We start from the raw sequence: 14,249 nt of genomic DNA on the forward strand, positions 1-14,249 counted from the left end.
AAAGTCAAATGTTGCCTCTTCACCTTTTAAAGCTATGCACTCTGTATTCACAAGAGGTTTGTTGTGCATATTCCAGGCTGCATTTGAAAAGCTCATACAGACAACCCCGCTCTGAAAGTCAAGCAGGGCCCATTTACAAACCTGAGCCCTATTTCTATTTCTGTTGCGTACTTTCTATGAAATGACACTATCTATAGCTGGGCAAGTTTTTTTCTCAAATATGCATTCAGCATCTCCCATATGTCTTTTTTCCCCTCTCAGCATGACCTCCCTCTCCACTGTTTGTTTTAAACCACCAGAGTATGACGAACAGCTGCAGGCTGTCCAGCTTTGTTCCTCTCCCCTCTCCCCCCATGAGCTCTTTACCTACCAGATATGATTAATTCAAACAATCCCCTCCAATAAGCACTATCACACAGTGAGTCTCCCAGTGCAGCACACTGCACTCTGTCCCTCTGGCTCCAGTAAAAGAAAGCATCTTTCTTCAGTAAAAGGACACATGCTCCACGATAATCACACATAACTTCTATAGCCATAGCACTAAACAAGCACGGACAGTTTCTATTCAGGACTGCAGTATTTACAGACATTGCCAAGGCTAGGTGCTGAACTCGTGATTCCTTGGACAGAGCAACCACACTCAGTGGCAAACTCCAAATGTGCACATCACATGCGTCTTGCAAACGTCACACATGGAATCAGTCCCATCTGGTTTCACTGCCAGGCTGCAACTGCAGGGATTAGCTGAGAGCATGTCATCTTGGTTACAGCCAACAGTGAGCACACAGGGAAAGCACGGTGGTCCTCAGTGGGGGAGGCAAGTCAAGTGGCACCTGTTAAGGTCCTTCTATTTTTGATTGCTCCCTTTTCAGTCCATGGAACCAGCAGTTCAATAAGCTAGACTAATTGATTTGGACACTTTGGGAAGTCTGGCAAAGTATGCATCCAATCAGACTGTAATTTTTCTTGATGTGTGACCCTACATTATTTGGGCTGAAAATACCATCACATTCCTAAATAGTCCTTATATTGATCTTGACATTTCTCTATACATTAAGAATTACATCCATCAGGACTGCTGCCCTGTGCCAGGCATAGCAAAAATACTTGCAATCAACATTTCTCAGCTGGCCTCAACTTCACCTCTCAAGATGCACTGTGAAAAGGGCCAGAATGGTTATACTATTCTGTATATGGCAAGGGTAAGGTGAAGAGGGAGAGACTTGTTTGAGCTCACCCAGCAAGACAGTATCAAATCAGAGATTAAAACTCAGAGTGTACAGTACCAGGCAAGCCAATGCTCTTGCTTCCATAAGGCAAGAGGTGCTGGGAAGCAGACAAATGATTTCTGCAACGTTTCTGTACTCAAGACTGCCGAATACTGCAAGGATCTGTGGGGCAAACAGGGTTTGGAAGCATGGAAGGCTCTACCCATGGCAGCCTCTCCCCAGCCTCTACTTCCTTCCAAAAGCCTGAAGCAGGATGTGCTGGAACAGCAAGGTGAGCTGGCAACTGGCAGGTGAAGGGTAGGATGTGTCAGTCAGGCTGCCTTGTGCCAGCCTCCAGCACAGAGTAGCCAGGATTGCATCAAACCCTGGCTCTGAATGAGAACAGGTCAGTGCCATTCTCCAGTTGGCCCCAGCCTCTTCCACCTGTATATATCAGCTAAAGCAGAAAAATGAACAGCTGCGGACAATCCTTTCCTGAAGAGAAAAGGCAAAGTACTCTGTAACTATCACAGAAATTGCATACATCTGCACGTACCAACAAGAAAACTCCTGGAAAGTGGAGCATCAGGAGACAATGTATCATAAGGCTCTATATAGCAGCTAAGTGAGTGAGAGTGTATAGTTAAAAACTACACAGAGGCCCTTTGTTTTCAGAACACATTGGTAATGGCTGACATCTGCAGCAGCCACCACTGCAACCCAGCAGCTCATTCCAACTTGGTAATTCCTCATCTCCCTGACCACAGAGATAGAACAGGTTTGGACACCTCCCAGCCTGCTAACTCAGGAGAAGACTTTTTGCTTGGAAAGAAGCAAACAAATGATTCCAATGCTGTCATCCCAGCACTACCAGAGATTTCCAGGTTGCAGACCTTTGCATTTGTGGGTCCAGGGTAATTCAATAACAACAAGCAACAGTGGCTATTTACTACAGCACCCATTCCTAATTACCAGTACCAACATGCTCTGCATTGTCAGGAAACCACTGTTCCCAGTATCCTAGACTCTATCCAGCCCTCTGCAGCTGCCTGTTTGTACAAATTTCTCACAGCTACAGCTTATATTCACAATGCTGCAGCATTTGTCCAGTTATTTTTCCCACCCACCATGTAAATAAAGTGACAAGTGACTTGAGAGATGAAAGCCACATGCCGATGGGAGGAGATAGATGGGGAAGAGACAGAATATACGTCACAGCGCTCTACCCTTCTCCCAGCTCCTTTAGTAACAGAACACAGAAAAGTCCCGATGCTTCAATTGCTAAATGATAAAATAACAGAGCAAAGCAAAGCAGGAGCAAAGACATCTCCCACAATCTGCACAGAAACAGCAAAATATACAATAGAAAATGTCACTAACACCCCATTCAGGCAGATGCACTTATTTTTATGTATGACAGGTTTTGAGCTGGAAAAAATTTGACCACCGGTACTTTGCTGCATGGCTGTTCGCCTCGTTGTCATTTCCACCCTAAGTGACCTTCTGCTTAATGCTGGGTGTTTCTGGCCTGTAGTCCTTCCTCTCTGAGACATTGCGTTTCACCTTGGCACTAACTGGAGACTCCTGATTGAGCGACGTACTCGAGTGGGATTTCTTCAGTCCTGACGCATCGTTCTCTCCTCCACTCAGCAGCTCCTTCACCCCTTCTTTCAGGAGGCCAATGTAAATCTCATAGCGATTTTTCTGGGAAATGAAAAGAAAGGGCTGAATCAGTCTACGGCAAATTCTGCAGAAACATCTGAAAGATTATCTAGGTGACATAATGGCTTCAAGTTTCAAGTGATGTTGAAAGTAAGGAGTCTAATATGGGTATGAACAATGGTGGCTAATGTAAATTACACTGCGCAAAAAGGACTTTGATCAGGCTGTACTCAAGGAAATGCTGTGCAATTGAAAACACTCCGTTCTGCAGCATACAAATCCCAATCTGAATGGTGGCTTTCAGCGAGCTAGAATGCGTGGTTATTTCTGAGTAACATCACCAAGAAGGAGCTTTTTGACCTTAGGCACACTGAGTCACCTCATATATACTGAGACACTGTGTGCTCAAAGAAAACATAGAATTATAGAATCGCAAGATTGGAAACAACCTGCAAGATCATCTAGTCCAACCGTTCTCCCATTATCATTGCTACCACAAGCTGCTAAACCATACCTCGTACCTCTTCATCTGAATGCCTCTTGAACACTGCCAGGGACGGCGACTCCACCACCTCCCTGGGCAGCCATTCCAGTGCCTGACCACTCTCTGAGAGAAAAAGTTCTTCCTTATGTCTAACCTAAACCTCCTCTGGTACAACTTGTGGCCATTTCCTTGGGTCCTGTTTGTCGCCCTGTTTGTTGCCTGGGAGAAGAGGCCAAACCCCTCTTGACCACAACCTCCCTGCAGGAAGTTGTAGAGTGCAATGAGGTCTCCCCTGAGCCTCCTCTTCTCCAGACTGAACAACCCCAGCTCCCTCAGCCGCTCCTCATAAGACTTGTGCTCCAGACCCTTCACCAGTTTCATTGCCCTTCTCTGGACACACTCCAGGGCCTCAATGTTTTTTTTGTAGTGAGGAGCTGAAAACCAAATACAGTATCAAGGTGTGGCCTCACCAGGACAGAGCTGAGTACAGGGGGATGATCACCTCCCTGCTCCTGCAGGCCACACCATTTCTAATGCAGGCCAGGATGCCATTGTCCATCTTGGCCACCTGGGCACACTGCTGGCTCATGTTCAGCCAAGCATCAACCAACACCCCCAGGTCTCTTTCCTCTTCACAATCATCCAGCCACTCGTCCCCAAGCCTGTAGCGCTGCATGGGGTTGTTGTGGCCAAAGTGCAGGACCCGGCACTTGGCCTTGTTGAATCTCATCTCATTCACCTCAGCCCAGCGATCCAGCTTATCTGGAGGGGACGCTGAAGGGCCTCCTTACCCTCAGGCAGATCCACACCACCTCCCAACTTGGTGTCATCTGCAAACTTACTGAGGGTACACTCAATCCCTTCATCTAGGGCATCAATAAAGATATTAAACAAGATGGGCCCCAGTATCGACCTTGGGGGACACCACTTGTAATGTCATCAGCTTGAAATAGGTGTATACAGTGTGTGGCAAAATGAACTAAGGGACAACAAAAATCCCTACCTGTATGGCTACCGCTGTCTCCTGCAATCCTCCATTCCCATCAGTGGGTTCTGCTTTTCTGGCTTTAGTCCAAGGGGCAGAAACCAAAGCCCATTTAAGCTCAGACTCTACCAGCTTGGCCACCTTTGAGCACTTGAGAAGATGTCACACTTTGAGAAGGAGTAGATGAGAGAGCAGCAGGGCATATTCCCCTGACAGGACAACTCATGACAACAGTAAAAGCTGCTCTTTGTCCAAACATTTGCATTTTTGTTGGAAGAAGTTCGCTTTACCACTAACCATTCCTGCTTGCTCTGGATTCTCATCTGAAGTGAAGCTTCTCCTTTCAATGGCAAGCTTTTGTTCTGTTGTGACATCTTTCTGCACAGAACACCTTGGCAACCAACAAAATGAAGGTAGATTAACGGAAGGTCACTGCAAGGCCTCTAGCAGATTACCTGTGGCAGGAGGTGTTAAGAACTGATCAACCCATTTTTTGGCATTTGTTCAATAGCCTGACCCTGATGAAACTACTAAGGTTGTAAGCAAGCATTATAATCAAGGTGACCTCAGTGGGCTGCGGGTCAGGGAAGGAGGCTGTAAGCATTTTCACTGAAAACAGTTGCCAAACTGTTATGTTCCTGGTTAAGGAAAAAGCATTTAGTGAAAATTCTTCTAATTCGTAATAAAAATTCAGGTAATAATACCTATTTGAGGGCAGAAAGACTAAGAGAATGTGATAGTGTTTCCAGTGAGTCCTCTGAATAAACAAGACCTAATAGGCAGAATATACCTAAAAAGTAAATTAAGAAAAGGCATTCTTATAAATTCCATTTTTGGAGCTCCAGCTCCACAATGTGAAAGACAAACACATTAAGCAGATAAGATGTGTCATACAATATAAAAGGAAATGTAGAAACAGCAAGCAGAATTCAGACAATGCACTGGGCTGATGGATGATTCATTGCAAGATGCATGGGACATCGCTGCAAAAAAAGAAGCCAAGAAAGTGCTCTAAGGCTAGTATCAGCATAATATTCATCAAGGGTGAGGGAGACATTACCGCCATATGGAATTCTGCTTATTGTTGGTGCGCTGAACACCACTAGGGGACAAGGACTAGTTTCTGCCTCACACTTTCATCAGTGGCCATTTTGTGCTGGATGTTGTGTGCTTACCGTTTCTGTATAAATTAAGCAATGCATCTGGAAGCTTCTCATTTGATTTCAGCTCCAAACTTGCTCAATTAATGTTCTGACATTTGAAGCTAAGTATTCAATTTGGTGGAAATTTCCTTAAAAAAAAAAAAAATCTAGAAAATTCTGTCAAGAAAATAAGGTACAAAAATTAAAAATGGTTATCTCTGCAGCCTGAATGCATGTAAAGAAGAGATAAGGCAGCCATCCATCAAATTCCTAGCTTCACCTCTCACCTAACAGCACTCAGAAGGTGCCTTGCTCATATATTTGCCGTACTCAACAATCACAATCTGGAGTAGTACTTCTTCAGACAACAAGAAAAGAGAAAATGCTCTTTGCTTGGTTTCTACAAGCAAAGACACCAGGTAGGGAGAAATGCTTGAAGGCACATCCCCGAACAAGGAACAATCAACTCCTTGGTCACATCTTCTCACAAGGAAATGCCATATCAGGAACTACATCAGGAATAAGAATGACAGAAACTGAGGCAGTTGAATGAAGAAAAATTACAAGGGCCTAAAGAAAATAAATTTGGCTTCTTCCTCCCTAATGGGACTATATTGCTTCCTTGGGAACTAAGAGGTCCTTTCTGTAATTCTTCTGGGGATGTATCAGCCTAGCCCTTCGTACAGAGATGAAAGGTGTAGTCAGCCAGCAGGCTCTGCCTGAAAGAGACAAGTATAAAATATCTTCTCACCTGCCTCTTGCCATTTTGCAGGAACCTCATGTAGCAAGGTCTGCTACCAGTTCCTGCATGACAGTGACAACACTCTATTCTGAAGGAAAGCTGAGGAAATTCCAAAACTGATGGAAAGCTCCTGTTCTGCATGTTCAGATAGCTCACCATTTTTGTTTTCCCTACAAACTGTTGAACTAATTGTTCAATACTCCCTGTGAAATCTGTGTCAAATGCACGGGTAATACAGTATTACACAGAAACACCTTGAATCACCATCTTGCACACACAACTGAAGTCAGTACCTCCATTTGCCTGCTTAGACACACATTCTTGCAGTGCTGATCACACTTTTTAACTGTGCAGACTGAACCTGTTCAAGGCTCTCACTAGGGAAGAAGATATTTTTTGTTTCCTGTGGTATACTGGTTTTCCTTTGTACAAAGGTAACTGAGATATACTCCTCAAAAATATAATTGACAGAAAACACACACACACAAAAACCAACACAACCACCTTTTTATCCATCAGTCATTACAAATCATGATACACTACAGCCTAGTAGTGTATCATCATCAATACTCATCATGCTGCTAGAATCAATAGAAAATAAACCTTGAGTCAAGAGTCCCAACCCAAGCTACCTTTTGCCCTCCCAAGTTGCAAAACACTCCCATATAGGGAAAGTGTGTGGCTTGAGTGTGCACAACTGAGTGATGTGTTCAACACTGATCACAACTGTTTGACCATCAGCTTCCAAGCCACTTCACTGCCCACTTTCCCAGTCTACTCATTATCAGATTGTCTAAGGATGTTAGAGAAAGTAACATCAACATCTGTGTTAAAGTCGGGATGAACCATTTCCACTGCTCTCCAATTATCAAGCCAGACATATAATTGTAAAAGGCTATCGTGGTGATTAGGCATGATTTCTCCCTCATTAACAAAAACTGATTACTTTCTTGTCTTCAGTCCTTTTGGAAGGGCTATCCTGGAGAATGTACTCTACCAGCCTCTCCTGGATGGAGAAGAATCAGGCCAGCCCATAGTCTCTTGGGCCTTCCTCCTTGCTCTTCTTGAAATAGGAATGACATCGACTTTTCTCCAGTCCTCAGGAACCTCTCCTAGTCACCATGATTTTTCAGAGGTAATTGAGAATGGCCTCCCAATTACATCATTCATCTTCCTGAGAACTCCACTCATGGGTGAATCTCATCAGATTCCATGGACTTGTGTGCTATCCAGTTTATATCGCTTCCTAACTAGGTAAATCTGCCTTGCTCCAGATTTACTCACTCGGGTCCTTGCTCCAGACTTATTCACTAGGCTCAGGGACTTGCAATGAGTGAAGGTTGGTCTTACCAGTAGAGATCTAGACAAAGAAGATATTGACTACTTTGGCCTCTCTCTGTCCTCTGTGACCAGGTCTGCTGCTCCATTATAGGCTCCAGCTAGGACCCATATGTTCCCTGGCTGTTCTGCTGCTAAGGTGCCTATAGAAACCTTTCTTCTTGACCTTACTACATTTTTCCAAATTCAACTCCACACAGGTTTTGGCTTCCTTAAAACCAACAACACAAACTTGATATTTGATCAGTATCTCTATATTTCTATTACTACCGTTTCCACTTCCGCGTACTTCATTTGCAGGAGCAGCTTCTTCATTCACAAAGGCCTCTGCTACCTTTGGTTTCTTGCTTTTAAGTGTGGACCACTTCTGAGCTTGGAAGAGGTGATATTTAAAAACTGACCAGTTTTCCTGGAGCACTCTTCCCCTAAGGGCCGTATCCCATAGGATTCTTTCAAGCAGTTCATTGAATGGGCTTGAAGTGCACAGCTGTGATCTTATTCTTTGCTTTGACTTCTTACAGGATCATGAAGTCCACATCTCATAGCAACTTGCTGCCATGGTTGTCCGCAACCTTCATGTGCCTGAGTTCTTTTTTGTTCAGACAAAAGGTCCAGAGAAGTGTCTCCCTTGTCCGCTGCTTGATCATCGCATTAGGAAGTTTTTGCTGATGCACTCCAGAAACCTCCTGGATTGCTTGTGCCCGCCCTGCTGTGCTGTCTCTTATGTGGTAATAAGGTGGTCAAAATTCTGCAGGAGGACCAAGGCCTGCAAGCACAACTCTTCTTGCAGATCTTTGAAAGTGGCTTATCAGACAGACAACACAATGCCTGTCTTGCTCCATATGCTAATACTGATCCACAAACTCTCAGCAAAGCTGAGTGTGAGTGAGCAGCAAAATCACATAAAAGATTATTTTCATTGTACTTGTCCTTCCTAAAAAGCCTGTATCCATTCATGGCAGCATTCCCATTGTCTGAACTACCCTATTGAATCTCTGCAGTCTCAATGAGATTGTAGCCCTGCAACAGCACAGACCTCTAACTCCTTCTGCTTGCCCAAGAATGGTATGAAAGCTTTCCTTATAATGTTGTTGTATGAGCACTTCCTTAATTATATGCTATGTGTGAGATGACTGCTTTAGTTCTCTTTTATTGATGATGAAGTCTCTCTTGTTCACATCACTGTGTACCCTTTGCTTATCAGCCACTTCCTCATTTGATTGTTGGTCAGATCATTTCAGATATGTGGGATGTAGAAAAGCAAACTGGCCAGCCACACTCCTTGAACAAAATATCTCAAACTCACCATATGCAATGACACCAACGCAGTGCTACAGTAAAGTCTCATCACTCTGGACAACACATGGCTTTGCAACATGAGACAGCTCCTGCCTAAAAAGCTCGTCATGTTTTCAGAAAGATAAGAGAGGCAAAAAGGGTCACATTTTTCCATTTTACAGATAAGGAGCTAAGCCCACAGCCAAGGTCACAGGAAGTCTTTATCAAAAGAAGGACCTACATCCAGACTTCTGGGATTGTTGTGACTTTTTTGTTGAGAAAGAACATCATCCTTACTGGAATAAGGTGAAAATTGAAGAAATACAGGATTATATCAGAAGTATAAAACCACCTCATCCATACACAAAAAGTAGAAACAATAAAGTTTCCCATCCATACCTCAAATTCCAGATAGTGGTCCTTCAGTTTGTAATCATCTACTTCCTTGCCTTTGAGCTTCTTGTCAGGAGGATAGGAGCGATGTTCAGCAAGTTCAGTGGAGATCTGCTTCAGCTTAGCTTCATGGGATTTCAGCTGTTCATCCTTCAGAAACACATTAGTCACATAAATTATAGAATCTAAAATATTCAATAAGTAAAGGAAAGTAAAAAGAGAACTTTTGCTCTATCTTAACTAATCTTAATTAGATTGATCAGACCTGTTTTCCCAAAGCTCTGTCCCCAACAGCATTCTCAAAGGCATCCAAGTAAAGTGGCCAACTTTGCAGAAAAACTCAGCAGTGAGCAGATGCCACTGGGAAGGATAGCAAACTTGTCATCCCTTGCCTTGCTGAGAGCAACGGAAGCAGCTTGCTGTAGAGCGTTACTGACAACATGACACTTCTGCTCTAATACATTTTTTGGCAAATTAATTAAGGCTGTTACATGGAGTCAGACCAAGGGCAAAATGAGAAAAGCAAAGACCCTGCCTCAGGTCTTTGCAATATTTAGGCAGTTTTTTTCCAGGACAGAAAGGACATGGAATCAGAGCCTTCCTTACATTTTCACACTACCAAATGCTCTCCAGTCTGTGGCTTCCATTTGTCAGAACAATGCAATGCATCCAGAAGAAGAGGGGCTCCCATCTCCTAAAAAGTTATCTCATTTTGCTAAGCTGCTACTAGCGCTTATCCCACTGTGCAGTTGGAAAGAGTGAGGAGCTGCTACCCTCTCCTTTCTAATTTCCTTTATCATAATCCCAGGCCCACTCACTTCCTCCAGTCCATCTGTCAGCTAACCTTCCCTCAGCTCAGAAGGTTTCCAGCTCCTGCTGCATGGCCTTCTGGACATCTATATGCTTGGATTTAAAACTATGTTTGATTTAGGTAAATCCAAAATATAGATACTACTGTGCAGACCTTAATGATATAGTCAGTCATAACAGCAGGTAACACCTAGCTCAGTTACCAGACACTTACCTAGCCTCAGAAGAGAGGACTGCTGCCAATAGTGTCCTAGTGGTGTGGATGCACAGCCTGCAGCTTCAAGCCTATCTCAGACATATATGCAATGCACTGAGTAACACCAAGGACTAAGACTTTCAGCTCACATAATTTGAGCTGCAGAAAAGAGCAGAAAGGGGAAAAACTTCTACATAGAATGATAGCCGAGCCCCAGCTAATCTTGTGTTTCACTTTTTTATTTTCCGAGAGGACTGCAGAAGAAAATAAGTGGGATAATTTGCCTTCACTTATACATGGGTGGGCTCAAACTGATCCCTAATGGCTTCCAGAAATTGTTGTTGCTACTAGGAACTATCATGAATCCACTGTTCTTTCCATAAGTGTCTAAACACACTTTCTGCTAAATTGCTGGTCTCAGGGACATCCCATTGCAGCGGGTTCTCTACTCTGATAACAGGAGGTCTTCGAGAAGCTCTTAATTTGGCAATTGTAATTTCCAGGGTAGCAGCCCTTTGGTGTATTTGTGTACATATTCACACCTCCAGAAAAAAAGGAAAACAAAGTTACCAAATCCTTTCTACACTGGTGTTCCTTTATACGCAGTTTTGTCACATCCCTCCAGGCTAACTGAGATCAGAATTAAAAGCAAACTTAATACAATGATTGCATGGAAATTATCATGTCCATCCTCCCTCCCTCAGCCATGTTACATTCCCACTGCATCTTCTGCCTGACCAGGAAGAGGCCCCTTGAAGAAGTACTGTGCATCATGATTCAGCCCACAGAATCCTAAACAGCAACCAGAGGGATTTGACAATTCATATTTTTGTGTCTGCCAAATAAGAAGCAGCCCGCTGGCAGCTTTTCCACACTGACAGATAAAAGCAGACATGCTTCTGCTTGTCTTTGAATTTATCTGCTTTGAACACTTAACATTCTTCTGCCGTTAGCAAAAACAGCTTATCTTATTCCACTTTTTATGCCTCCTTTTCTTCAAGACACAAACCACAGGGCTGTGTTCTATTTTATCTCTTTCCAGATTAAATAGAAACAGTGAGACTGGGAAACAATGTGCTAAATGGAACAATCACACAGAACAATGAGTAAAAATGCTTTTTCTGTGTGTCTGGGGGAAAATTATTGAAACCCCAGATAGTATATATAAAAAAGTATGCATGAGCAAAAGGACAAGTTATTATTATCCTGTATGAGACATGATTTAAACTTTAACCCAGAATAGAAGATGGAAAGTCGGTCACCACATCGTAAGAAGAAAGGCTACTGCCACAGAGCAGGAAAAAGCAGGGGCGACATTAAAAAAAAAAAAAAACCCTTAGAGAAATGCAGATTATGAGATAATGGTTTCTAGGGAGTGTTGCTAGGCTATGAAGATGGCAAAAAATGCATTTAAGAAGCAATCCAGCATGAGGAGATGACTTAAAAAGTTATAGCAGCTTACTCATAAAATTATATACCAACAATTGGGATCTCTCCCTTCTGCCTCCTGATCAGTGCAATCAGTAGCAGGTTCCTGCCAATGCAAGAGAAATTGCAGGCATGTATCATATCAAAGTGCAGGTGCTACAGGTGCAAGCATCAGGCACAGCCAGGTTGAAAGGAGATGTTTGTTCACGCAAGAAGTATCAGAGCTGTGAAACTCCCCGACACAGGCTGTTGCAGAAGGTAAAAGCTTATATAATCATATGGGAAGACCAAGAATGTTCATGTAACAGTTAACAAACATGTAAAAAGAATTTCCTCAGCTGATAAGGACCTCCAGAAAAGTACTAGAGGAGAAATAAAATTGATACTTGCTTGATGAATCAGCTTTTACCCTTTACCATCCCAATAATCCAAATAATCAGGAATATGTTTATTTCCTTTGAAATCAGTGGTAATAAACACATTCATAAAAATAACACTAGTTTGATGGTATTTGAAATGTCCTCTATATTCATGGGATGAAAATCCTATATCTCGTACTGGTAACACTAGTGACTCTTTCTTTTCATGAGAAATATAAAGGAATTATATTCAAGTATGTTCCCTCAGAGAATCATAGAATTGTTTGAGTTGGGAAGGACTTTTAGAGGTCACCTAGTCCAACTCTTCTGCAAAGAACAAGGATATCTGCAGGTTGATCAGGTTGCTCAGAGCCCTGTCCTGCCTGACCTTGACTGTCTCCAGACATAGGGATTCAAACAACTATGACGAGTCATAGACACCACAGGTCATGTTTGAACCACGACTTCCCCTGCTTGTCGAAAGGCTCTAGATAGCACCATATCTCAAACTGTCCCTCTATGCCTAGACAAAGGGAATAAGGAGCAGCACTCAGTAGTGTTTTCTGATTTTCTCTTTGGACTGGGGAGCAAAAAGCTTTTCCAATGTCCTCTTTGGGCCAACTTAATTCTTCTTTCTCTCTACTTAGAATCTTGACTCAGGAAACAAACAGATGTACCTTCCTAGCAGATGTTCTATTTTTCCTAGAAATACTAGTGTTGACAGGAGCAAAACAATGTTACGGACCACTTTCCAGACCCCCACCAGTCAAGAACAATCTCCATTACCAACCCTCTAGACAACAACTCACCTGAGATAGCTTTGTTGTGGTGGCTGGCAGGGGTGGGCGACTGAACTTCTTCTGGGAACCAATTGCTGCTGGAAATGGTGGTGCAGAGAAGACAGCTGCCACACAGTTAATCTTGTTGATCCAGGTCTGCATTTCTTCTTGGCTCCTGGGGGAAAAAACACATATCAAGCACTTGTTGACTCAGCCTCCTCTCCCTCTTTCCCACCCTTCCACTGGCACTTTCAAAGTGAGAGTAAGAAGGGTTGAAGAAGTTTTAGAGTCTGCTGAGTCTTCTGGCTTTTGAGAGCAGTTAGTTTCAGATGCCTCATTCACAGGTTAGCTCATGAGTAAGTCCATAACTCACCCTAGCAAGCATCTTTTCCTATTCCAAACCAAGTGCAACAAGAAACAGAGCCAGCCAACACCCTGATTCAGACATTTGTCTAAAAATCTCATCTGTTCTGCAGCCTGATCTCCTACCATCTCTAGGAGGTTCCATGTGGATCTCGGTAGATAAGGGCTAATGCAAAAAACCTGTGCATCAGTTTTCAATGCCAGAAACCAAAAGAAGGTCATCTGTTCTGTCTGCATGTCACAGCCTGAAGAGCTTAATCAAATTATTCTTGTATTAAGTACTAACTTTGTTTCTAAGCGAAGTGTATCTTCTAGAAAGATATCCGGCTAAGTCCTGATGACATCAGGAGACAGAATGCAAGACTGCCTTCGGTCATCTGTTAAAATGATTAATCACTCTGACTCTTCAAAGTTTGTGCCCTGTTTCCAAATTGAATTTCCTGCAGCTTCAGCTTCCAGCTGCTGCATCTTGTTATGCCTTTCTCAGCTAGATTAAAAAGCCTCTTAAAATCTGATATTTCTTTCTCATGAACTACTTGTGCACTCTAATCATATCACTACTTAATCTTATTTCTAATCATATAAACAGATTGAACCTTTTAAGCCTCTGCTTTAACCTGTCCAGGCATGAATTTAACCCTCCTTTAGAACTGCCTTCTTCCCTCAACTATTGGCACAAATCAGAAGAGAGCACTTACTGGGCTTGAAAAAGCAGGACACTCCAATCTGCTGTTTTAAGCTTGAGGACATTGGGTTTCTTCTCATAGTCTGTTGCCTTGGATGCCAGTGCATGATGCACACTAACTGCATTCTTCAGATCTTCCTCCGACAAAGCCTTTTCTGGCTTGTACTCATCCTACAGAAATTAGCAAAGAAAAATGACATCTTATTTCTCCATGTGCTACTCCTTTTTCCTTAATCTAAAGAAAAACCTTGTTGCATAGTGATGAAAGTGATGAAAAGCATTATTAAAGTATGTAGTCTCTTTGAAACGAAGAGAAGTAATTCCAAATCAGCAGTGGACTATTTGTCCTCACTTCAAGAATCCTTCACAGCCAGCTTTCCACCTCCTCTACTCAACT

The 14,249-nt window shown here is 42.9% G+C and overlaps 1 protein-coding gene across 7 annotated transcripts in view; it reads right to left on the reverse strand.

Moving 5' to 3' along the window:
- Positions 1 to 2,594: 2,594 nt before the first annotated feature.
- The window catches only part of PSD3 (pleckstrin and Sec7 domain containing 3), a 104,737-nt gene continuing 93,082 nt past the window's right edge, over positions 2,595 to 14,249 (reverse strand). For all 7 annotated transcript variants that reach the window (XM_031607737.2, XM_090132142.1, XM_090132139.1 and 4 more), the window contains 4 exons: positions 13,866 to 14,023; positions 12,835 to 12,979; positions 9,239 to 9,382; positions 2,595 to 2,912 (listed from right to left, as the gene is read on the reverse strand). In XM_031607737.2, coding sequence (XP_031463597.2) covers positions 2,700 to 2,912; positions 9,239 to 9,382; positions 12,835 to 12,979; positions 13,866 to 14,023 — 660 coding nt within the window. In that variant the 3' untranslated portion in view covers positions 2,595 to 2,699. The remainder of the gene's footprint in view (positions 2,913 to 9,238; positions 9,383 to 12,834; positions 12,980 to 13,865; positions 14,024 to 14,249) is intronic.

The sequence above is a fragment of the Phasianus colchicus genome, chromosome Z (assembly GCF_987193195.1).
Source record: "Phasianus colchicus chromosome Z, bPhaCol1.hap1.1, whole genome shotgun sequence".
Classification (NCBI taxonomy): Eukaryota; Metazoa; Chordata; class Aves; order Galliformes; family Phasianidae; genus Phasianus; species Phasianus colchicus.